This window comes from Seriola dumerili, unplaced genomic scaffold, assembly GCF_002260705.1.
Source record: "Seriola dumerili isolate Sdu_G_001 unplaced genomic scaffold, Sdu_1.0 BDQW01000088.1, whole genome shotgun sequence".
NCBI lineage: Eukaryota > Metazoa > Chordata > Actinopteri > Carangiformes > Carangidae > Seriola > Seriola dumerili.
Window position 1 is genome coordinate 12,013,038 of NW_019174343.1, and position 22,993 is coordinate 12,036,030.

Below are 22,993 nucleotides of genomic sequence, written 5' to 3' on the forward strand. Positions count from 1 at the left end.
ATGATAGGCTGATACATTGTTGTTTTTGTCTAGTCAGGCTTTTGGTTTTGTTGTTGTCTTATTTTGTGTAAAAAACAACAACTTCCCTTTGCCACATACAGAGGTTACGTGCAATGCAAGACAAAATACAGAAAAAAAGATAGAAGATAAAAATAATAAACTTTATTTATATAGCACCTATCATAACATAAAATGCAGCTCAAAGGGCTTTACAAGAAGAGGCATTAAAACAAAACGACTGATACTTAAAGACAGGACACATTAAAGCAATAAAAGACAATAACATCCTGAAAAAATAAAAACATTTAAGGTCATGGAGATAAAAGTTCTAAAAGCAATTTAAAGATATAAAAACCATAAAGAAATATAAAAGAAAATCTCAAAGTTCAAAGTAAAGTTTGAATTAATTAAAAGCAAGACCATAAAAAATAAGTTTTGAGCTGCTTCTTGAATACATCAGCAGAGGTTGCTAGTCTAATATGTGGTGGGAGTAACTCTGGTACACAGCTTCGGGAAAGCTGCTTACTGAACTTTGTGCGGTTCATTTTGGGATATTTAATAAACCATCGTTAAGCAACTAAAGCGAATGGTTTGGAACATACTCTGACAGGTAATCTGAAAGATATGAAGGTGCTAGGACCAATGTTTTCTTGACCATATGACAATGACCATAAAACATTTTTATTGCACAACAAATAAGGAAATATTTCATGTTTTATAGGCTACCAACAAAATATATTCCTTTCTTTTGTCAAACTCAGAGACAATTACATGGCATTTAAAATTTAGTTGTATTTAACCATGTTTTACGGCTCCAAACAGGAGTGATGCTTTGTTTTCTGCAGCAGATTTTTGAAACACGTCATCAGTTCAAAATCATGTTTATAAAATTAAGAAACTGAATGAAGCGTCATGTTGATAAAACAATGACAAGTATATTTCTTAAAGAGGGATCAGGGTCTAAAGGAACACTGGGCTTAAGCAAGACACTAGTGGACCATTTCAAACAACTGACACAGACCTTATGTGGTTAGATATAAGAATCTTTATTTCTGAGCATTCAAACCTTCTGCATAGTCATGCTCTGATTCAGAACTACAGAAATATTATCAATGGATTTAGCATTTGTTCTGCTTTAATAGTCACTTGAAATTTCCCATTCGTGTCAACACTTGAACCTAAAGTAGTTCCAGCCCCAGTGAACAGTGATCGAACAAAATCCAACCAGCATCACCAAAGGAATGCCCAGTGAAACAATTAGTGCAATCGATCTACATGAAAAACGAATCAGAAACAACTTTATTTGTAGATTAATCATTGAAGTCACTGCTTGAGGAGAAATTTTCCCTTGCCCCAGCTCCACAAATGTGTGTTTTCTGCTATCTGATGATAAAGTGAATACCTTCAGACGTCATCAATCTGAACTTGGGCGCTGGGAAGTTGTGGTGGGCCACGTTTCACAGTCTTCGATATCTGATTTAAAAAAAAAAAAGCCTGACTAACTCAGTCTTTATTATTATTTATTATCTACATTTTTAAAGTCTATAATTAACAACTTTTCTTAACTTTTCTTTGCTGGACACTTCAATTGTATGTTAATCATTAAATAACAAGGTGACGGGCGCTCTCTCTCTCGCGCGCTGTCTAAACAAGGGAAAACAACAATCATATGACTGGTTACAGTTCTTCACTTTTCAAACCACTCATAAAAATGTTTGATTATTATTATTGACGACCATCATCAAAAGCATGGCAGCAATGCTGGCGGTGTGGACACACATGCTTACAAGCCGCAGCAGCTAGGTAGCCGCCATGCGAGGCTGAGGTATGCGGTGTGACAGTAGTTTTAGCCATTTTGCCTTTGCTAGTGTCAGTGGCGTGATGGTGTGTCTACCTAACTTTGTTGTTGCGAATGTTTTCATGTTTGTTCCTCTACAACTTAATTCAGTATTCCAGGTATTAAAAATTGAGAGGTTTTGTGTCGTCTTCACTCACAGTGAAAAACTTCCACGCTGATGACGTAGCGGTGTTTGTGCCATTTTGTGCAGGAACCGTCGTGCCGTGCATTAGTGTAAATTTGACCATCACAGGATAGGATATCTGATCTGATATTCCGATCGCCAGCCGACTGATCATTGCATTTCTAAAACTTACTCTTGACTAGACTCCATCGAACTAATAATAAAAGTTACATATTTAATAATGCCAGTAGAACATTAGTGGTCAGAAAATATACTACATTTAAGTCATCTGCAATCTGTTAAAACTCACAAGCAACCACCTGAGGGGAAGAACATGTGTGTATGACAGCAGTGTGACGATGCCCCAAGCACTCAAGCTGTAACACCGGTGTGAAACAGACTTGGCAGGTAGTAACGGAAAAAGAAGTCCTGCAACTTCTTCATCATGACCTTGATGATAGCATTGTTCCGGTAGATGCGTTGAACCAGAATGTCTTCTCTGGAGATGACACAGAGATCACACCATGACATGCCTGTCACCATCATCTCTCCTTGAATGTGCCAGTAGTGAGAGCTGGTTGTTCTCAGTTTCAAGGCTCCGTCCTGGTAGGTGAGGAACCCGCAGTCAATGAAGCTTTGAAAACTGACACATTTGATATGCACCATCCCGAAACTGGGAATCTCCTTGGGGTCGTACACCAGCCCGTCAGGCAGCGCCCCCAACCATGGAGCATCCGGGTTGACAACCAAGCCACAGGGGGACCAGTTGACACACAGATGCTGACAGTATTCCCGAAGTGCTTCACTCTTCGTTTCCTCTTCTATCTGTGCCGTCTTGCACCTGGATAATCCGTTCCGCATCTTTAATATCAGGTGCTCTGCGTGGCTCTGTCCTGGTTTAAGTTTGCAGATCTGCCTGAAACGGCTGGTCAAGCGCAGTTTCCGCAGCTCCTCCACGGACTCCTTGCATCCACGTGTGGAGTGCTCCATACTGTGTGCTTCCTCCCAGGTGATCTGCATGACGTTCACATGTTCCTGCTCCTTGGCACTGAGTGTAGGAAGAGCCGACACTGGCACCAGTTTGTGATAAGACAGGGGAAGCAGCGGTCGGGGAGGAGCGTTGTCATAAGTCTTGTAATCCTTACTTGATGGTACAGGGTACTGGTAGGACAGGGGGCAACCTTTAGGGACTTTACCAAAAGCACAGTCCACCAATTCCACTTCTGCTGTCAGGCCCATTTTGGTTATCAGTGGTTTCCGGTCATCTGGGACATCCTTAAAGGCTTCAGTGAACCTTGCCAAAAAGGACTGACTGTCAGGTGGTGCAACAATTGAAGATTTGTAGGCCATCATCCTGTATGAAACAGATGAATATTATTAGCTATGCAAACAAATGGGTAGCACTGCCTCAAAAAAATGTAGTCATTCAGAGATTCCCTATTCTTACCTTGGTAATTCTAGCATGGTTTTCTGCAGGGACTGCCTTGACTTCTTGTATTTTGATTCCCACCCAAGAAAAGAAAAAAACTAATTATTCATGCTTCAACTGTTAAAAACAAACCAGGCTTGCAATGTGAATAAAACATTCTGCACAAATCCTTAAAGGCATCAAGATGTTTTTCCACTGTTTTTATTTTATAATTTTCCTGCATATTTCCAGGACATCCTCCGACCCAGAAACTACTATATATGCATCTTGTTGTGGGAGTCGCATTTGACTGAGTAAAAGTTCAGCTCATTTGACTCAGGCTGGGAAGAGTTCAAGGAAAAAACCTCAAGTTAAACCGAATTAAAAGTTACGTTTAAGTGAACCAGAAGGGGCAAATCTGGATTTCTTGGTTTGAGAACAGCTGATGTAAATTTAAGGTATTAAGGTACAAATACTGACTTAACTGTGTGGGTTCAGAATAACCTCTGGAAGTGATTATCAAATTATACACTGAAAATGTGATCCAGTATTTAATTTACCCTTTCCCATGGCTGGAGACTTGCACTAAAAATGTCCACATTTTCCCCAGACACAGCTGAAACAAACTATATACATGCACTTGGGGTAGGAAAAAAGCAAACAACTCTTCACATTTCTGAGGTTACTACAGAATATTTGCTAGATAAAGTGAATGAATCAACTGTTAATTGATAATCAATCTGTTGTTGTGTGATGCTACATTAAACAAAAGGCATATAGTACATTAACATGTTTTGTCATTACATTACAAAGCTTCTCCAGCCTGTCACAGTGAAAGGTTTATTCATCAAATGCTTTAGATCTGTTGGGTTCTGAGGCCTTTTGTCAAGCTTACCCTTGTCTGTGACGTTTCATGTTTTTGTGTTTCCCAGTTTTCACTTGCACTTTCTTCACTTTTGAATGGCTGTGGGTCATCTGTGACTGCATCTGAGCCCAATGAGGAATTGTCGTCGTGTTCATCATTTGCTTCATCGGCTGAGAGAGTGGCTGAAGAGTTGGGGGTGTACTCCACCACTTGAATGCAGAACAAGTTAGCAGTGCAGGGAATGTTTGTGTCTTCTTCATCCGGGTCATCTTTCACACAGCCTGGGTTAAATGTGTTATGGACTTCCCCCATGTCTTCTTGTTGTTCTTGTTGTTGTGATCCTAAACTTATATCACATTCAATTTGCTCTTCTTTAGGTTTTTTTGGCAGCGGTTCTGATATTTCCAGGTCTACTGCAGTATTCAACTTAGGGGGCTGCTCTCTTACATCTGTGGTTATTCTGGAGCATTGACTTTCATCTACCACAGGGAAGGAAGAAAAACACCAACATTTACTAACTATACATCTCTTACTTCACTTTAGGTGTAAGGAGCCTGTAGATACAGCAATTATTTTAGATGCAATTCTTTTATACACCAGAAAACAAAGTTAGTGGACAGAAGAAAAATGGACTTTCCATGTTTATGAAAAATTATCACTGTCACAGATGCATTGACATAATGTATAAGCAACATTTTAATTTAGTGGCAGATCAGGGCAAGGCCTATTTTAACTACTCCATTCTGTAGGGTAGTTCTATGACTTTTGTATGCAAATTGTAATACTGCAAAGTAGCAGGAAACATTCATTTCCCTCTGACATAAATATAATTATTACACTTTGGGATGACACTGTACATACAAACATAAAGCAGAAGTAACCAAGTGGAGTACAATTACCTCTAAACTGTAGTTTGGTACAGTATTTAGTTACATTTACTGCTGGGGTTACACAACGTCTGGAGTTCAAGATCATAGCACAAATCTATACCACAAAATAGGTTATTAGGAACACCTAGCTAAAACTAATGCCATCTAATACACCAGTCCTGCAATAAATTCTACGTTGAAGGTTATAATGTTCAGTTTTTGACTAAACTGTGTTAAACAAGTTTTGATTCACGTGTATGTTGTTTTTGGAGGATGTAGATTATGGTGCTATTGAGCTGCATTGCGTTATACAATGAGGTGTGTGTTGTTTAGCCTACCCTCGTTCATTCTAATGGAGTGGACAAAATAATGGGAACTCATGTCTACATAATACAATGTAGTTCAACAGCACCACAAACTACAGCCTTAAAAATGATTGGCACCACTTCCATACAGTTTCAACAAAAGCTGCACATTGAAACCTTCGCGAAGGAGGATTTATTACTTTTGTATTAGACTATTAGTTCTGGCTGGGTGTTCCTAATAAACTGACACCTGAGTGTATAAATGCACCCATTAGACTGTTGTGAATTCATAACTCACAAATAACTATTACTCCTCTCAAAAATATAACGTAGGCCTAAGTAGAGCAGACATACAGCAGAACAAAACTGTTAGATTTAGACTGCTCACGATAACTTCATATTGTTTACATTGCTCTGCGTACTCCAGCCAACTCTTTTACAGGTCGACGCAGAAACACATAAACTTCGTATTGCTGTGACTCAATAATTAGAGTTACGTTATAGCGGCTTACGTTGCTCAGCTGAACTGTGTAAGTTGAACTAAAGTGACTGACCTATCCTCGGTAACTTTATCTCGGGGTGGAGCACCATGTGCAGTATGTTCCTCAGACGTTTGTTTTCCTCATAATACGCCTCCACAATAGTCTCAACTTCTCCAAATATCTCCACAGCCGCAGTGGTAAACCGCTCCGTTAAAAAGCTCCGAAAAGTCTGCAGTCTGGTGTTCGACATGTTGAACACGAAACTTATATTGAAAATATTTCTGAGTTTCACTCTCAAGCTGTAGCGAGAGACCCGCGGACAGCCTTGAAAACTCACAATTACCGGAACACGAGAAAGGAGACTTCCGTCGGGAAAATCTTCTTCGTTGGTATTCAGACGGTTGGCATCCAATTCATTACATTAGCGCCCCCTGCATGACAGTCGGCAATTCACATATACTGAAGCTGAATTTGCATCTAAGTCATGGGAAATTAGCCGACCATGACTTCTAGGATCCTCAATAGCACATTACCATATCATATATTAATTAAACATTTATTTGGCAAAATAGTAAATGAATAAAAACAAGTGCAGAGTTAAGATACAAAAGGTAATCATCCAATTTTTTTTTGATTATGTTGATCATGATCATGTTTCTCTTTCTTATATTGACAAAGACTCCAACTTCAGACCAGATTTAAAGACATTTTGCCTGTGAAATTTTGCATTTGATATGAAAAAATACCAATGAATTTTACAGTAACATATTATATTGCAACCTGAGAAAAAAACACATTAAACTACCATAATTTTTTATAATATTTTTTCTAACAAATCTATGTAGAGAAATTAATTATTCTACTTATTTTTACCAATGCATTAAAGAGTGCTGGAAAGCATGTTGGAATTGCAGTTATCAGTAGTTTTATTTTTACATTGGGAAAAGAATTAATCACAGCTTTTAATTTTATAGGCTACAGAGAACAAGTTTTATGTTTAACTACGTAAGTGGATTAAAGATAAGAGCTCTTTGGAAGTGGCTGTAGGCAAAGTGACTTATCATCTGAAATACAATCATTCCAAGCGTCGACCATGTTTGATTTTAAAACTTCACACTATATAGAACAGAATTTCATATGTTTGCACTGACTGTTGTGTTTTACAGATACCACCAAATTAGTTAAATGGGGAAAAAATACAGTGTGACCGACAATTAAGAATTTAAGAAAATAGACTGATGTTCTCCAACAAATTGTACAGGAAACTAAAAGACATACAGTGAATGTGAGGAGTTCAGGGTTTTGACCAGTTGTAAATCCAGCTTTGGTCAATGGTTCCATAAAATTAAATGTACAAAAGACGCAGGGAGATAGGATTGCCACATGGTTTCTCGAGACCCAACAGATTTTAAATAGGAAAGCATCACATAAAAGGCCAATTGTAAAGAAATTAATTTATGATTAATGAGATACTTTGCTATGAAAGTTCGGGAGATAATTTGCATTTACTTTTGTTTCAGCATCCTGGAAGAGCTCCGTTGATTGAGAAGATGTATTTTTACTATTTCATAGTAACCCTCCCTTTAACAACCTGTTTTGCATATTTTTTACGTTTGACCTTAGTTACAAATATTTTTTTTCAAATCACTCGCATTTTTATGTCTTGAAACATAGGGAATCGATCCTGACACACACCACACACCAAATGAGGGCGTTAATGCATCGTTTCGTTCACTAGCTGGCATAGACACGAAACAGAGGAAGAGAAGAAGAAGAGGGGGGCAGGCAGCTGGTGACAGCCGAAGTGAACCGCTCCCCCAGCAGCAGTCAGTAAACTGGATTAAAGGGAGACGTTATCGGACAGGTCGATGGAAACATAGTAGTAACGTTAACAGGAGGCACGTTTTACAACTTTGATACAACTGGCTAACGCTTGTTGGTTGTTCTGGGCGATGGTCCAAGTCATGTTATCGTTGGTGGTAAACTGAGTGAAGACTGTTGCTTCGAGTTTAGCATAGGTAACGTTAACGTTAGCTATAACGTTAGGTGTTAGCTAGGTAACCTCGGTGTTTACGGTGGCATCGAGTAGCCCGTTGCTGTAGCCTGTCACGTTATCGACAAAACGCCAGGTGGTCGGATGCCTAGTAAAGATGGGTGACATAAACCCATCGACATCTCATGCATTTCAGTCGGAGGTAAGTGTTTTATGTGACTGTTTGACGGTGAATAGTTTGCAGTCATGGCTAACAACGTTAGCAGACGTCAACTTGCCCGAGGTCTGTCACCACACGGTATAGCAGCTGCTGATTAGTTAGCGTTAGCTCACTAATGTTAGCTACTGCTGCAGAAATTAGATAAGTTACACACGTTAAACACTCGGACAAGCTTGCATCAAACGGCCAACTTTCACCACTAAAACTTGACATTTTGTGTGTAAATGAGTCATTAACCTTACTTCAGACGGTACTTTGTAAGAGTGATGTCATGGTTAAAGCTAGCGTTAGCTTACGATTTCATCGAAAAGAAAACATTCCTTCATTATTGCGAAGCATGCTAACATTAACATTGGCTAACTAAGCTTCACATTCACGACATACGCTTTTATTGCCAGCTAAGAATTGGCTATAATAATACTGACGCTTTCGTGACTCTTTGATAATCTGTAATACGAATTCATGTGTGGCTTCATAGTTTTGTTTGACATCTGAACTCCACCGACACTAGCCAGCAGCTAGCCTCTGTAGCGTTACTTATTTGCTGTCTATTGCTAGCCGACCTAGCTAACATTAGCTGTCGTTTTTAGTTGGTGCTAATCGGTGGGGGTTGGTAGGAAGGTTCTCAGGCGAGTCCAGAGAGAAATGTCCATGCAGTTAATTAAACTTTAGCCCATGTTAGTCAACATGTTATTGTATTGTTTCTTTCCGTTTGTTTACGTCGCAGTGAGCCAACGCTGAGTGTCGGTGTGCAGAGTATAGTTGTATGGCGATCAGCTCTCGTTAACGTCAACGCCATGTCGGGATGTGTTTGGGTTTGATGCAAAACATGTTTCAATGACATGACTGTGTTTCAGGGTTTCAGTCCGCCGTACAGGAGGAGGAGGACAGTAGAGGACTTTAACAAGTTTTGCACTTTTGTCTTGGCCTATGCCGGTTACATCCCATACCCCCAAGAGGTGAGTAAATGACGCGGGCAGCGCCTGCACACTCATCTGCACATTAGCACCTGTAAATTTGGGTTTAACTAGCGTATTTTTTAAGTGAATGCACTCGTCTTAATCAGCTGTGTTACCATCCTGAGGACTGTTTCTCAGTGTTGCATCACGTTTCCTAATGTGAACAAACTTAAGTCAAATAAACATTTGGTAAAGTAGAAAAAAACAACTAAACTAAAAGCGAAATCAAATGAAGATACCGATACAGTGATTAACATAATTTTAAAAATCCATCAAGGATTAAAAAAAAAGAACATAAAGGCCTACCTTATGTTCAATGAAATCAAGATGCTTGTGGTAAATTAATGAAGACAATAAATAAACAATTTTTTGTGCCCACTATATGGATGAATTGAAGAGAAAGTTAATGGTTAAAACTCAGATCAGATATTTATAGACCACATGGATGTAATCAGTAGAGTAAAATCCTTAAATCTTGAAATCTGTCAACTCAGCAAGTTGGATGTGAGACATTGAGTTTTCTTGTGCTCATTGAATTGCATCTTCTGTTTGAGGACAGGGAGGGAGATATCCAGACAATGAAATTATCTTAAACAGATTCTTTTGTCTCTGTAGTCTCTTTGGCTTCAAGTGTCTGTTTCAGTGTCAACACACCCTCTGCTAAGAACTAACCTTAATTTTTCGTTTTACACAACAGACTACAGCAGTTAATTCACATGGTGAGAATACTATTTTGTACACTCCTTTTACAGCGTTGGATCCAGTCTGTTGTTACACCATTTTTTTTCTCTTCTAAACTCCCACAGATAAGACCCTCCAGGTTGGAGGGATGTTCTGGTAAAGTTGTCACACCCTTGATAGCTTCATCGAAATTTGTTGTGTTACTGCACTGTGGCTAAACATTACTTGAATAGTACATGCTTTTTTAAAAAAAAAAAAACCTTTAATTTCCTTTGAAACCAAAAACAGGCAATAACATGTGATAACCCTTTTTTCCAGTATGAATACAATTTCTTTTGTCAGAACTTATGTTTGACAAATTAACTTCCTTTTCCTCACCATCAGCGACAGTGGTTTCTAAATTCTGACTCATTTTGTTCTAGTTGTGGTTGTTCCTTCGAAGGTTTTTCTTTCACCATGTTGCTCTTCTGTTTTTCTCTAACACGTGCTACATTTGTTTTCATTTCCGCCCCTGCCCACCCCCCTTCCTGTGCATATTTCGTCATATGTTGTAAGAATGTCTTGTCATCTGTTGATACTTGCTGATGGGTTCTGTGCCTCAGATCAACCTGCTAATGCAAATACAACATAATTGAAGTCATGCAAGAATGGTAGCTCATAGAGGTCAAAATTGAAATTGAAAAATGCAATAGTAATAGTGCAGCCTGACATTCAAGCTGTCATGACAGTACTTTAGCAGTGCCTGCACTCTCATTACTGGTGGCTCTTTGAAATTGATTTATAATACCAGCTGTGTTACATTGTTATACAAGGGAATTTTTGACACTTCCTTAAGTTTTTTGAGGACACAGTTAAACTCATTCAGTTAAAAAACTATAGACAGCTAAATTTAATAGCCTGAAGCTGCACCTTACCCACGTATAGGCCTTTAAACTAAAACAGTATATCATGGCTATGTTTGTTCCAGTGGCAATGTACTGATTGGTAATCAGGAATATCATAGATTATCGTCATCTTATTGTTGAGTAGATGAATGTTTGCAAAGAATTGTCATACACATTTTGAATCTGAGCTGTTTTTTTTTTTTGTTTTTTTTTGTTTTTTTTTTCTTCACTCATTGACCCCTACTTGTCCATTTATTGTTACAGGACTCTCCACTGCGCAGTAGTTCCAGCCCACCCAACAGTACAGGCAGCACAGCTGACAGTGATGGCTGGACCCCAGGACCCCCAGCCTCCTGCCCCCAGCGCCCTCCCAAGGTCCCACAGGACAGGAGCAGGAAACGTCCACAGCCAGGAGCCACGCTGTCCAGTCACACCAAGAAAGATGTGAGTTGAATTGATGTCTCACCACACCCTCACACCTTTTTATATGTTCATCTTCATCCCTTTTGACGTACATACCCTTTTTTCTCTTCTACAGCACACAATTGCTACCCTGCACCCAGACGACCGCAGGAAAGCTGACAAGCTGAAGAAGAAGAAGAGGAGAAAGGAGAGGGAGCATCAAGCTGGTGAGGAAAGTGAGGCTCAGCAGGCCCACTCATCAGTCCCAGAGCTGCAGTACCCTGTCTCCTTTGGTGGCCGAACGATCAAAGAAGAGCCTGAGGATGATATCAGCATTCCCCTCCACCCCGAGCGACTGCCAAGCCCTTCCCCCTGCAAGGAAGAGCCCAAGGAGGAGCGTAGATACTGGGATGGTCGAGACCTTGAAGAAGGAGTGGTAAAGGTACAGAAGGTGGAGGGCTTTTCAGGAAACAGAACAGTGTTCCGCCAGGGGAAACAGGTGGTGTTCAGAGACGAGGATGGATCAGGAGAGGATGAGGACATCATGGTAGATTCAGGTGAGGTCTTGTTTTGGTCCGAATATTGCTTTGTTACAAGTTTGACAAAATGGCCAAACTTGACTCAGTCGATTCTCTCTCTTGTCTCCTCAGATGACGATTCGTGGGACCTGGTCACATGTTTCTGCATGAAGCCTTTTGCAGGCCGGGCCATGATTGAGTGTAACAAATGTAACACCTGGATCCACCTGTCGTGCGCTAAGATCCGCAAGAGCCACGTGCCAGAGACATATGTGTGCCAGAGCTGCCGAGAGACACACGGAGCCCCAGATGCCCGCCGCTCCCACCGCTCACGCGTAGGCCCGCGCAAGCACCTGCTAGACTGACCCCAAGTTGAACCATGAACCCTGACCCCTTCCTCTTTTGCCTCTCCTCCACCTGCTGGACTGACCCTTCCTCAAATTCAGGTCTTGGACCATTCAGTCTCTGTCCCTTATGGTCAGCCATGACCCACATTTTCTATAAACACTTTGGTGGACCTATCCCAAGCCCTTACTCCATTTGAAAACAGTTTGAGTGCTATTTTAGATTTACATAGGTTTGTTTCTGCTTCCCTACAGACTCTGTGCGTAAGGCAATCACTGAATGGATGTCTGTCTGTAGATGACATTAACATAGCAGCAAACCGCTACTGTTGGGACTTGGTGTCTCGTGAACACTGGAAACATTTGAACTGCCATATAGAGAGAATACCCCCTCACAACTGCCACCCACTATGGTGCATGCTGGGATTTGTGGGAAAGACTGTTTGCACTTTTTCACTTTTTTCTTAGTTTTAAAACCATCTGACCTTTCTGTTATAGGGACAGGTATGTCTTTCTGATTAAACTGGATTTGATTTCTCAAAGATGCCTCTATTAATGTTATACAATTAACCGTTTTAAAAAAAAAAAAAAGAAAAAGAAAAAAAGAGAAATAAGTTAAACCTTGTGTTAATTGCTTCAGATGGTGCTATAGTATTAAGCTGAGGTATAATCCAATAGAACAAAGATGTAGGATAAGAGACTAGAGTCTGCATCTGCTTCATCTGCTTGTTGGTCTGTTTTGTTATCTAAGACACTGTGAAAGAATATCATTGAGGCTTTAAGCCCTTACAACTGAACCAAGTGCTTGTCCCTCTCCCTTTCATTTCACAAGCTGTCTTCCAGCCTCAGCCACCCGTCTGAATCAAGATGTTACTTGACCACACGTGGAACTTTTATATCCTATGTTTCTCAGAAATCTTCAAAGAGAGTTATTATTTCACCAGAAGTTCTTTCACAATAAAGAATATTGTTTGCAGTTTAAAAACCCCCAGATAATTGATAAGATTAGGACAACATGACCGTTTCCAGTAAAGGTGTTTTCTGTTGCCTGTGGTCAGCATGATTTTGATTTATTTCATGACAAAGTTGGAGAGTTGTATTGTTCACAAATACTTTTATTATACAAACCGTTATTTAAAGTTTCCTTAGTTTTCAGCTGTTTCATGCTCAAGGCAAAGTTTTCAGAGACAAATATATTTAGAGAAGGGAACTCCAGTGGCCGTCCTGTTTGAGTATCAACAGAAAAAAAGCTATCTTAACTGGAAGAATTGTTAGAGATTCACTCAAGAGTCCAGTTAAAATTATGCATGTGAGTGTGTGTTTGTTTGAATGGCTAACACTGTGTGAAGGTGTTGCATGAGCTGCTATGAGTTGTCTCAACCAAGCCCCATAATTTTTGGTTTTTGTAAGATTGAGAAATGGATATCTGCAAAGTACTGTGGGCAAGGTCGGTTTGTTTTGTTTGTCTCTGAAGGGTCAGATCAGAAGAACAGATCTCAGTCTCTTATCACCTCTCGCTAATGTTTTCACAGCAGTATTCAGTTACTTCCATGTGCCGGAGGTTTAATGGGAAAAAAAATGTTTTTTCACTTTTTCACTTTTTTCTTAAACCTTGCTGCAATTTGGATAAAAGATTTTAAGCTTTGTTATTCATGTGCCATCTGCTGTTGGGCCTGTCTGTGTAGGCTACATGTTGTTTCTGATTATACAAAAGCCATACTGTAGAGTGACAGATTTTAGACTCGGAACCTTGGATATTAGTCCAGGATGGGGTTTTACAATGCAGAATCAATGACTTGACCAGGGAACGACTAACACACACAATGAATGTTAGGTTTGTAAGGAACACAAGACTTTCCAAGAGTGTCAAATGGTTAAGCTCATCTCTGCACTCTGTGTTCTGCTATTGTTCTACACAAATGTTGGCTAACTGGTTCGTACTCAGCAATCCCCCAGGTCGTGATGTTTTTAAGACGTTTTAAGACCTAAAATCATTTGCTGTTTCTCAGGATGTTAATGTCTTGAAGAGAACCTGAAGAGAACCTGAAGACACCTTCAGGTACAAATTCCTAACGTTAGTCTGCGTCTTAAAGACATCAGTGTAATTAATGTTAACAATGCTCATTGTGATACAGCTCGTGTATTCCGATCCTGGGTTGTCCTATCCCCTTATTGAGAAAGCGTTGTCTGTACTGTGGTGCAAACTGTTTCTGTGAAACTATTGTAAACTATTGTAAATAAAGAGTTACCATTTTAACTTGTTGCTTTTTGTCTTTTATAATATCACAGTGCATTTCTTAAATGTGCTTGTCCTTCTGCAATGTTCTTGAAATCAGACGCCACATCTGTTTTGTTCATATTTATTGTAGTCTTTACAGGACAGAGAACACAGGCTCCTCAACCATTCAGTACATTTACATAATGTGGGTCGGTTTCGATGATGGGTTGAATGTAACAGCAGGGAGCAGTCTTGCTGCTGGCCTCGCGGTGGCACTAGAGCAGAGATGACCAGCTGACCTGTCAAAAATACTTTACAGCACACTTCAAACTAAAGAGAGGAGACAAATACTACAAACAGAATCAGTGCAAAATGGCTGCTGTAATCATGACCCCAAGCCAAGACCATTATCTCACTAGAGTCGTGCAGCGACAGACGTCCCTCTAACTTACCACTGATGCCAAAATCAGAATCAATTAGGGGATGACACCATATAAAGTCAAAAGGATCATTCACTATTTCTTAGATGTACCCTATGGTGTTCAGTATAAAGCCAATTGTAGATCTACTATTGATGCTTCAGAACCACTTTCATGTCAACTAGCCTGAAAATTTAGCTTTAAATACTGTACATTTTGTGCAAAACATTACTGTTGTATTTAGTAAAATACCATATGTATCCTACAGTAGTGTGTTCAGGAATTCTCTGTAGTTCATCACAGGGTTCCCAGACAAGATGAGGAATAAATCACTAACTCAGCACAAGGATTAAACTTTGGGACTTATGTGCTACAACACCTATATCTCAACAGAAAGTGCACCATAGGACATCCCCATGTCAGCCTTACCACATTGATCAGAAAATAACTACCAATGGTGAGTTACAGACTGTAGATTATCACCTAAGTGACAGGCATAAAAATGCTGACTGAAAATTGTAGTTTTAGCATCTTACACAATACTTTGTATAAGAAGTGATATTGCATTAAAGATGAATTAAATTCAGAATTTTTAAATAAAAAAAAAATGGACGGAGAACAATATCAAATTAAAAGATATGGCACGGGAAAGGTGTTCACATCAAATTCATGTAACCATGTAAATGGGCCAGAATCAATGAAATGGTTTTAGTGTGGCTCAGTTCCAGTAGCAAGTTATTGTCTGTCATAATGACAGCTTCAGCAGCAAACACAACCTACACGAGGGACAGTGTTGATCTAAGCCCTCTACTGGTCACATCCCAACCAGAAAAGGATTCTTCATTAATTACTCCATTTAAGAAAAAAATCAAATTCATTCCTTTAGTTACTGTTATCACTGGCTTTGTGCCAGATATACACCAGTGATCTACAAACTATAGCCTTCACTGTATTAAAAAAATCATGGAAAAAAATACAGTTCTGGCTGCAACTGCACTGAGATAATCAATAAACTCTGACGCAAACCGAATCCACGTGGAATTTCTGCCTTTAAAATGCAGTCTAGCCTGAGATGTTGAAAAAGAAAATCTGTGTAGAGAATTCAACCCTGTCTCTTTGGTTGGATCATGACCGTCAGAGGGCATCACTATCACTTTCCCTCCCATTGCTATCCCTCCTCCTACCTCCAAATCCGATCCCTCACGGATATAAGTTTTGAGCACCAGTTTGCACCTGCTGACTGACAGCTCAATGAGCAGCAGACATGCCACTGAAAGGCATGATGAATCAGGATGAGACGTTTTCAACAAGTAAACAAAACATGAGTTACACAACCATTCCTCAGTCCTGGGCAGCCTCAGGGACACAGACATGATCCTGCATAGTGTTGTTCTAAACATTTGCATGAGTTAGTGAAATCTCTGGTATGTTATAACATTATTAGATTCAAAACTACCAGGGTGATACACATACAAAGACTAAAGACTACAATGATAAGGGGTAAAATTACAGCACAGCTCATTTGTATACACTTGACATAACAAATGTCAAGAAACTTTTTTTTTTTTTAAATCTGTGCACGTTTAGCTCATCGCTGAAGGGAATGGTCACCACATCCGCAGTGACTACAAGTCCCTCTGTGTAGTGCATATATAAAACTATGTTCAGGGCCATTGTCTGATGTCCTGCAGATATTTGAGCAGCCCTGTCAGGTGTAGCCGACTAGAGACTCAAAGAAACTCTGAGCTGACTCCTGTATTTTGCTGAACCTGGGAGATGGCCCACAGGAAAGGGAGGAGTGGAGGAAGTCAATAAACAGGTTCACTAATACCATGACAGAAGAGGACTGGAGGAAAGAAACTGACTTATTTTTGATGTGTCCTCTCCATTCATGGGTTCTTCTGTGTACACAAAGTCTGTTTCATCTACATCTGCCCTCTGGTGCTCCAACAGTGGTGAGCTCCTAGGACTCAGTCTCAATTCTGTGAGCTGAAAAGACAAAAAATAATTTCAACATGGATGCTTGCATATAGGCTTTAGCAATGTTGTAATAAGTGTGCAGTGACAGGATAATAATACTGGACTGCTGCATACGAACATTGCTTAGGTATCCGTAGAGCCTCAGTGTCTGCAGAGATGACTTGGTGCATCACACCTCTGAACTGGTACAGTAATTTAAGACTCTTCTCCTCTCCTACACAAGGGTCATAGAAGCCGGGTAACCCTGCCTACACAGAGAAACCATTCATGTGCAATGCATTCACATCTAAAAATGCGCAGTCACAAACACTGACATGTGAACACACACACCTTTGAGGCCTCTGTGAGGATGAGTTTGGAGTCTTTGACAAGGCACTGCAGAGGCACAGTGACGTCGATGACCTTTGCTTTCTCCTGCTTCTGGCTGGTGTCAGACACAAACTTTCCATACCAGGCGTTCAAGATGATCAGACCTAGACAGCGATAAATGGTAAAAGTATTTCCATCTATGTTTAAAACAAAGATATGCAGGGATAATGTACAGAATACACAATATTTACATGTGTAAATTCCTCCCACAGCATGCAAACAGTCCTGCTCCTATGTTAGCTTGATATTAATAATATGCAGCAATGTGTAGCCATACTCATTACACAGAGCATCTAGAAGGTGCCATAACAACATCCCACAGAGTGGCTCTTCAAATAATCACATGCTCTCTCTACATAAATATAACAGAAAATCCATTAGCACACTGACATCACAGTTTGGATTTATTTGAGTGTGCACTCTGGTGCTCTGTGCACAGATTTACAAGCGCCACCTATGTAAACACTGCAGCATGGAGATGGGCTACATCATCATCTCTTGCTATGAAGCAAGAGATGATGGAAGTCAGACTTAGCTAAACAGACTCCTGAAGCTACAGTATATTATGCCGTTGACAGCAACCATGAGAAATGCGTTTGAATTACACATTTGGATTTTTACCAAGTTCTGACTGGCTGCAAATTAAAAAGGTTCTCAGTTTCTCACCCTGGTGTAATGTCTGTGAGTATATGTGTATGCGAGAGAGAGAGAGAGAGAGAGACTGAGTGTGTGTGTCTTCCCTCACCCATCTTGGATTCTTCTGCTTCTATGATTCTCCTCACAGACTCCTGCATCAGCAGAACCTGCAGAGTGTGTATGCGAGAAAGAGGAGGAGGAGGAGGAGGAGGAGGAGGAGAGTGAAACAGAATAGGATAGAGGAGGAGAGAGGTTTTCAGACGAGATGCGGAGAGCTAGAAACAATGATCAATGATCCCCCACACACAATGAATTACGGTGTGTTTGCATGCGAGTGTGTGAGTGCTCACAGCAGACTCTGCCTCCTGCTTCTTCTTGGCGATGTCTGTGGCGGAGCTCTTCCTCTGCAGCTCCAACTCTCTGAGAAGCACAGAGACAGACAAAGCAGACATCAACAATCACCCGCTGGGATTCACTGTGGAGGCATGAAAGACACCCTTCTAGTATTAACAACACCCAAAACTGAAAAACGCTGTATTTCTGCCTATGTGGGATGTGGAGTTGCCTTCAGCTGAAGGACAGTTTCAGCATTTACGATTTATTATGCGTACACACAAATGACGTCGAAAGACAGAATTCAGCCTGAACAGTGATGAATTACTATTATAAATGAAAACCAGCCCAGTACTAAGAAATGTGATGCTGAATGAGGAGATGTACTGACTGCTGTTTCTGTGCATGCGTGTATGGGATGATGACCAGTCTGTGGACGGCCATGTAGACCAACAGGGGTCCCACAGTGGCATAGAAGACAGCACTTGGCAGCAGCTGATCTGTCAGGTGGACTGGGAACAGGTAAGTTTGACTGGCACGCGCCAACCTGCATGGAAACACCAGCACAAACAGGCACGTACATTAGATTATCATGCAGTGGTGTAAAGACCCACAAAAGAATGAGGTCATATTCTGGGTTGGCCAGTACTTGATCTTGAGTGTGACTCCCTGTGGGACGCCGATGCTGACAGTGGCTGACAGGACACTGTGTCGGCTGATCTTCCTCTCTGCTCCATATTCCACCACAGTGCCAAACCAGCCTGTCCTGGAAGGGGAGGGAAACAGAAATGAACAGAGACTATTAGAGAGATGGAGCTAGGCAACTATTGAAGACAATACCATGGGCAGAATGAGAGGAAATAAATCAAACAGCCAGTACAGCTGGATTAAAATTGTTTAGGGATCAAATATGTGTGTCTAATTGTGTTTTTAACAACTTATATATTTTCTTTCCCTTACTGTTAAATTGCCTTTTAAATTAATGTCTGTATTTATGAATGTTTTATTTCTTTTATAGTGTGTTTACTCGCTTTACATTTTTCTACTATGTTGTTTAATTGTTAACCGCTTTTCACTTCCTGCAGCTCTTTTAATGCTGCTTATGTCCTGTCATTGTCTTTTATTTTCCTGCCTCTGGAAAGCTCTCTGTATTTTTTTGCATGAAAAGCTCCAAGTCAAAGAAATAATGATTTTCAGGTCATAAATGGTTTATATAGGATGTTTGATATGTAAGGCCATAAAAGCTATGTTCTCATGTTTTATTCACCAACAATTATTTTTTTGATCTCGACATAACTAGGAACTGAAAATACAAACTGCTTCCTGCAAATTAGTAAATATGTTTTCTAGAAAAACTTTCATTATTCTTGCAAAAACAAGAAGGACAACTTAACACCAGGCAGAAAAGCAAAGATGTGCCTGTTGCACCTTTGACCACACCCAATAGTAATATGTCCTGACACACGTTGTAGTTCACTTCTACCGGAGGTCTTCAAAAACAAGATGAACTGAAAACAGTTGGTGTTCAGTTACCATTCAAAAAGCACTGATATGGAAGCTGCATCAGCTAATCGGCAGGATGTGTGCACTGTTATAGTTTTACTCATTATCCCTCCCTTTTCTCTTTAAACTAGTTGGTTTAATTTAAACCAGTTGGTTTAAAGGTTACTTAAGTACTTAGACACAACATCAACAGACATACTTGACAGAGCCTTTAACTTTAGTCTGGTCTTCATCCTGGAACTTGTACTGGTAGCTCATCATCAGGTAGGAGTGAGGCACACCCAGCTGGAAGAAGGTGGCGTTGGGAGGCCAGAAGAAGCATATATAGAGTGAAAAAATGCAAACCACGGGTTTCAGTGCAGCAAATTTCAGTTATAGTACAACCCTTATTCCTCATAATGACAGCCAGTGCATGTACATTCCTACCAAAGTTTGCTGGTGAACATGTTTGTGTGTACCTGCAGAGCTAGAGTGAAGTGGCTGCTCTTTGTGTCTCGGACCAGGCTGGTCGTCATGGCGCTATTGGGCCCCCAGCGCCACTGAAGGTAACCCATGGTGTTCTGGTCCAGGTGGCGTGCTGTCATCAGAGAGCAGCTGGGTCGCAAACCTCGAGGAGAGAACTGCAAACCGCACTGGGCTGTCAAGAAACTGGCCAGAGAAATGACAGAGAGGAAATTAAAAAGGGAGTAAATTAAAGAGAGGGAAAATGTTGTTCTTATGTTGATACAGTGTGTGATATTGTTCCTCATGGCAAACAGTTGGGCCTTACCACCGAGGAGTGACATTGCGAAACACCTTTAACCCAATAAGCGGTCCCAGTATGTCTCCTGCACCGAACTCCACCTGCAGAGACGAATGCACAGAAACATGTGATTACAGAGGGGAACAAACCTGTATTATCCCAGCCTAACATTTAGTAAATGAAGCTTTTAAATGGCCTCTTCAAAACATGCCTCTACAGGTTGTATTGTGCTTTATATTTTGCATGTACTATGCGTGTACCTCTCCCCAGCCTTTGGCTGAAGTAACCCTTCGTACAGTCATGTTAATGTTGCCCCCTCCATTCCCATTGTGTGTAGAGAGTGAACCAGACAGCACTGCTGTGTCAGAGTTCGTCAAAGGAGCCTGAAGAAACACAAAAAATTGGCACCTGATAAAACACTGAATCCTAGAGTGATCTTGGCCCAGGTAAGTAGCTGTGTGGAAGGTAAATGCGGAGTGAGTGTGTTCTGTTATACCTCTATGGACTGGGAAATGTGCATCTTGTTGATTTCAATATGAGGAAAGCCTCCTCCTGGCATCTCTTCAAAGTCCTCATCATAGTGATCAAACAGGTCTGTTGCATCCACACCAACACTGATGGTGCCCTGAATAATGAGGGCATGAAGAAGAGAGATTGACATAATTAATTAACAAAGAAGGAAGAAGGTGAGGGACATAATGAAATGAATGTGGAAACCACCCACAGTCAAAATTAAGTTGTGATTTAATAACATCTGCATAACAGTAATGGCCCATACAAGAAATATAGTGAAAGTGGTGAGGCTGACAAAGAAATATGAAGTAGTTTTGACTGACAAAACCTTGGGGTTAGTTCTTTGCTGCAGTCTCCTCTCCTCTCTTTCTCTCTGCAGCCTTTCATACTCCTCTCGAATTTCTGCTGGAGTTCTCTTCCTCTCCACCACCTACACAGCATCATCGCCATAAGATATTGGTAGTGAAGATTCGTTAATATTGTATGTATAATGGGGCAGCAAAACCACTCAACTGTGAGATATAAAGGTTATTAGACAGAATACACACCTCCCAGCCTTCCACCTCCAGCCCTTTCTTCCCAAAGATGTCATATATGGCTCTGGAGTGAGCATCACTCAGCACTGAGAGGAGAGAGAGGAGTCACTGTTCAGTTTATGTAGCATTATTGTGTTTTTTTGGGCTGTTTAATTTCAGCTGTATTTTTTCATGTTGAATGGCAATTTAAAAAATTGTTTAAATTCCATTTACCCTCATACGCCTGGTGCACCTGGTTGAAAAGCTGCTCAGCTTGTCTTTTCAGCTCTGGGTCTCGATGTTTGTCAGGATGGTAGAGCATACATAGCCTTCGATACGACGCCTTTAGCTCCTCCAATGTAGCCTGTAATTAAAGAGAGGACAGGTTTCTCTCCTGAGTAAGTTTGGTGATTAATTGACTAATTGGTGGGTTTGTAAAATATCAGAAAAGATGAGGTCTTCATATTTATTGGTTGTGTCCAAACAACAGACCAGTCCAATTATCTATCATATAATTAATGCAGAACATCTTCACATAAGAGGCTTGGGAGGTTGGAGCTAGTATTTTTTATTGTTTTTTTGATTATCAAAATTGTTGCAGATTCATTTTCACTTAGTTGATTAATCATTTCAGCCCCACTCCTGAGTGCTGACACAACACTGCTGCAATAAAGCTTCCAATTTAGGGAAATTGAAAAACAGCCACCAGTTCGCTTACATTAAACCTTTCCGTTACGCTACAGTGTCTGCCTCAGTAACTACCAAATGTTACCAAACGTTATCCAGGCGAACATCCAAGTGCAAATCCTAGTCAGGCCTCCAGATTAGGCTCTCATAGTGCTCATCGGTGCAGATATGGTACCTATGATACGTGCATTCTAAACTACATTGCCTGCATTATATAAAGTACATGTTTTAAATAGCTTTCATGTCCATGTCTCTGCAGCACCAGCCGGTCTCAGCCCCCACGGATGATGGTGCTGATGGAGAAGACCGCTATTCAACTCAACGATGTAGCACTGACTGCACATTATCAAGAGAGGTCCATCCGACAATCACACAAAAGACGGTCATCGTCGGGCTTCGCTGTAAAACACAGAAAGAATCGTACCTCTTTCCTAACGTTGAGTAGAGAGTAATAGTCCTGGTTATTTAACTCAAAATCATCATCTACGGACGCCGCCATGTTCGGTTTTGGTCCGGTCCCGCCCACCCTTCCAGTGTTCTGGAAGCTCATTGGTCAGCCGTGCGAGAAGCGGAAGTTGTCCTACCGCCCTCTGCTGGCTGTGTTTGAGTTTGAGCTCAGTGCTAAAAAAGATTTGTCACCTCCAGACAAGAGCAGCGACCACCGTGAGGAAAGTTTCTTCTTTTAGAAGGTACGGTATTTGTCAGTGTGTAAAAGCAGTCCGTCACCGTCTTTTTTCTTTCCTTTCTTTCTCCGTTAAAACAGTCTGTGAATAGGCTAACGCGTCGTCTAACGGCTAACACCGCTCATTAACGCCACTCTAACGCCACTAACTACTGGACTCAGCGGAAAAATATACGACTTTTAATTACAATAGCTCAAGTATTAAAAACATTAGCTATATTAACATCCAAGTTATGATGACAGCGTCGCTTCGCTATATACCTCTATCTATCTTACCTGGTGTGTTTAAAACAACCTGTAAACTATTCACCGATCTACACTATTAATGACTGTCACCCCCCACCCCCGTCCTCCTGCGCCGTGCATTGTGGACATTCTTCCTACTATCTGGCCCCAGGTTTGCTGTCTGGTTATTTGAATTGATAACCAGTGAATTGATTCATTCAAGAATATGGAACATGTCAGCCCTATCAAATTAAGTAATGATGTTCTTTAACTTCCTGTA

The 22,993-nt window shown here is 40.6% G+C and overlaps 3 protein-coding genes across 5 annotated transcripts; 1 reads left to right on the top strand and 2 right to left on the bottom strand.

Moving 5' to 3' along the window:
* Positions 1–386: 386 nt before the first annotated feature.
* Positions 387–6,202, bottom strand: LOC111221729. Of its 3 annotated transcripts, none has more exons than XM_022745252.1 (4): positions 5,963–6,202; positions 4,265–4,713; positions 3,409–3,452; positions 387–3,315 (listed from the first exon to the last, which is right to left on the bottom strand). In XM_022745252.1, the coding sequence occupies exons 1-4, from the start codon at positions 6,138–6,140 to the stop codon at positions 2,334–2,336; spliced, it is 1,653 nt and encodes a 550-aa protein (XP_022600973.1). In that variant the 5' UTR covers positions 6,141–6,202; the 3' UTR covers positions 387–2,333. The 3 variants fall into 3 exon arrangements, with proteins under 3 accessions (XP_022600973.1, XP_022600975.1, XP_022600974.1); XM_022745254.1 differs by lacking the exon at positions 5,963–6,202 and adding an exon at positions 5,134–5,199; XM_022745253.1 differs by lacking the exons at positions 3,409–3,452; positions 5,963–6,202 and having other exon boundaries at positions 4,265–4,330.
* A 1,503-nt stretch (positions 6,203–7,705) lies between these two features.
* phf13 (PHD finger protein 13) lies at positions 7,706–14,129 on the top strand. The gene is made up of 5 exons (XM_022744766.1): positions 7,706–8,085; positions 8,961–9,062; positions 10,892–11,071; positions 11,166–11,586; positions 11,680–14,129. Exons 1-5 carry the CDS (start codon positions 8,041–8,043, stop codon positions 11,910–11,912), a joined length of 981 nt encoding a protein of 326 aa, XP_022600487.1. The 5' UTR covers positions 7,706–8,040; the 3' UTR covers positions 11,913–14,129.
* Positions 14,130–14,250: 121 nt separating this feature from the next.
* Positions 14,251–22,309, bottom strand: LOC111221713 (dnaJ homolog subfamily C member 11-like). Its single transcript, XM_022745228.1, has 16 exons — positions 22,231–22,309; positions 21,354–21,483; positions 21,153–21,226; positions 20,933–21,034; positions 20,588–20,716; positions 20,352–20,474; positions 20,119–20,192; positions 19,808–19,997; positions 19,549–19,634; positions 18,496–18,612; positions 18,238–18,393; positions 17,864–17,933; positions 17,623–17,680; positions 16,839–16,981; positions 16,627–16,756; positions 14,251–16,517 (listed from the first exon to the last, which is right to left on the bottom strand). Exons 1-16 carry the CDS (start codon positions 22,303–22,305, stop codon positions 16,492–16,494), a joined length of 1,683 nt encoding a protein of 560 aa, XP_022600949.1. The 5' UTR covers positions 22,306–22,309; the 3' UTR covers positions 14,251–16,491.
* Positions 22,310–22,993: the final 684 nt, after the last annotated feature.

What these genes read in the sequence shown, in the direction of transcription:
- LOC111221713 (XM_022745228.1), bottom strand. Translation starts at nt 22,305, where the DNA reads ATGGCGGCGTCCGTAGATGATGATTTTGAGTTAAATAACCAGGACTAT. An exon ending in GGAGTCACACTCAAGATCAA is followed by an intron (nt 18,394 to 18,495) that starts GTACTGGCCAAC and finishes GTTTCCATGCAG; the next exon opens with GTTGGCGCGTGCCAGTCAAA. An exon ending in AGCAGGAGGCAGAGTCTGCT is followed by an intron (nt 17,681 to 17,863) that starts GTGAGCACTCAC and finishes CACACTCTGCAG; the next exon opens with GTTCTGCTGATGCAGGAGTC.
- LOC111221729 (XM_022745252.1), bottom strand. Translation starts at nt 6,140, where the DNA reads ATGTCGAACACCAGACTGCAGACTTTTCGGAGCTTTTTAACGGAGCGG. An exon ending in GATAAAGTTACCGAGGATAG is followed by an intron (nt 4,714 to 5,962) that starts GTCAGTCACTTT and finishes TCCCTGTGGTAG; the next exon opens with ATGAAAGTCAATGCTCCAGA. An exon ending in ATGAAACGTCACAGACAAGG is followed by an intron (nt 3,453 to 4,264) that starts GTAAGCTTGACA and finishes TCAAAATACAAG; the next exon opens with AAGTCAAGGCAGTCCCTGCA.
- phf13 (XM_022744766.1), top strand. Translation starts at nt 8,041, where the DNA reads ATGGGTGACATAAACCCATCGACATCTCATGCATTTCAGTCGGAG. An exon ending in CTCATGCATTTCAGTCGGAG is followed by an intron (nt 8,086 to 8,960) that starts GTAAGTGTTTTA and finishes ACTGTGTTTCAG; the next exon opens with GGTTTCAGTCCGCCGTACAG. An exon ending in ACATCCCATACCCCCAAGAG is followed by an intron (nt 9,063 to 10,891) that starts GTGAGTAAATGA and finishes TTATTGTTACAG; the next exon opens with GACTCTCCACTGCGCAGTAG.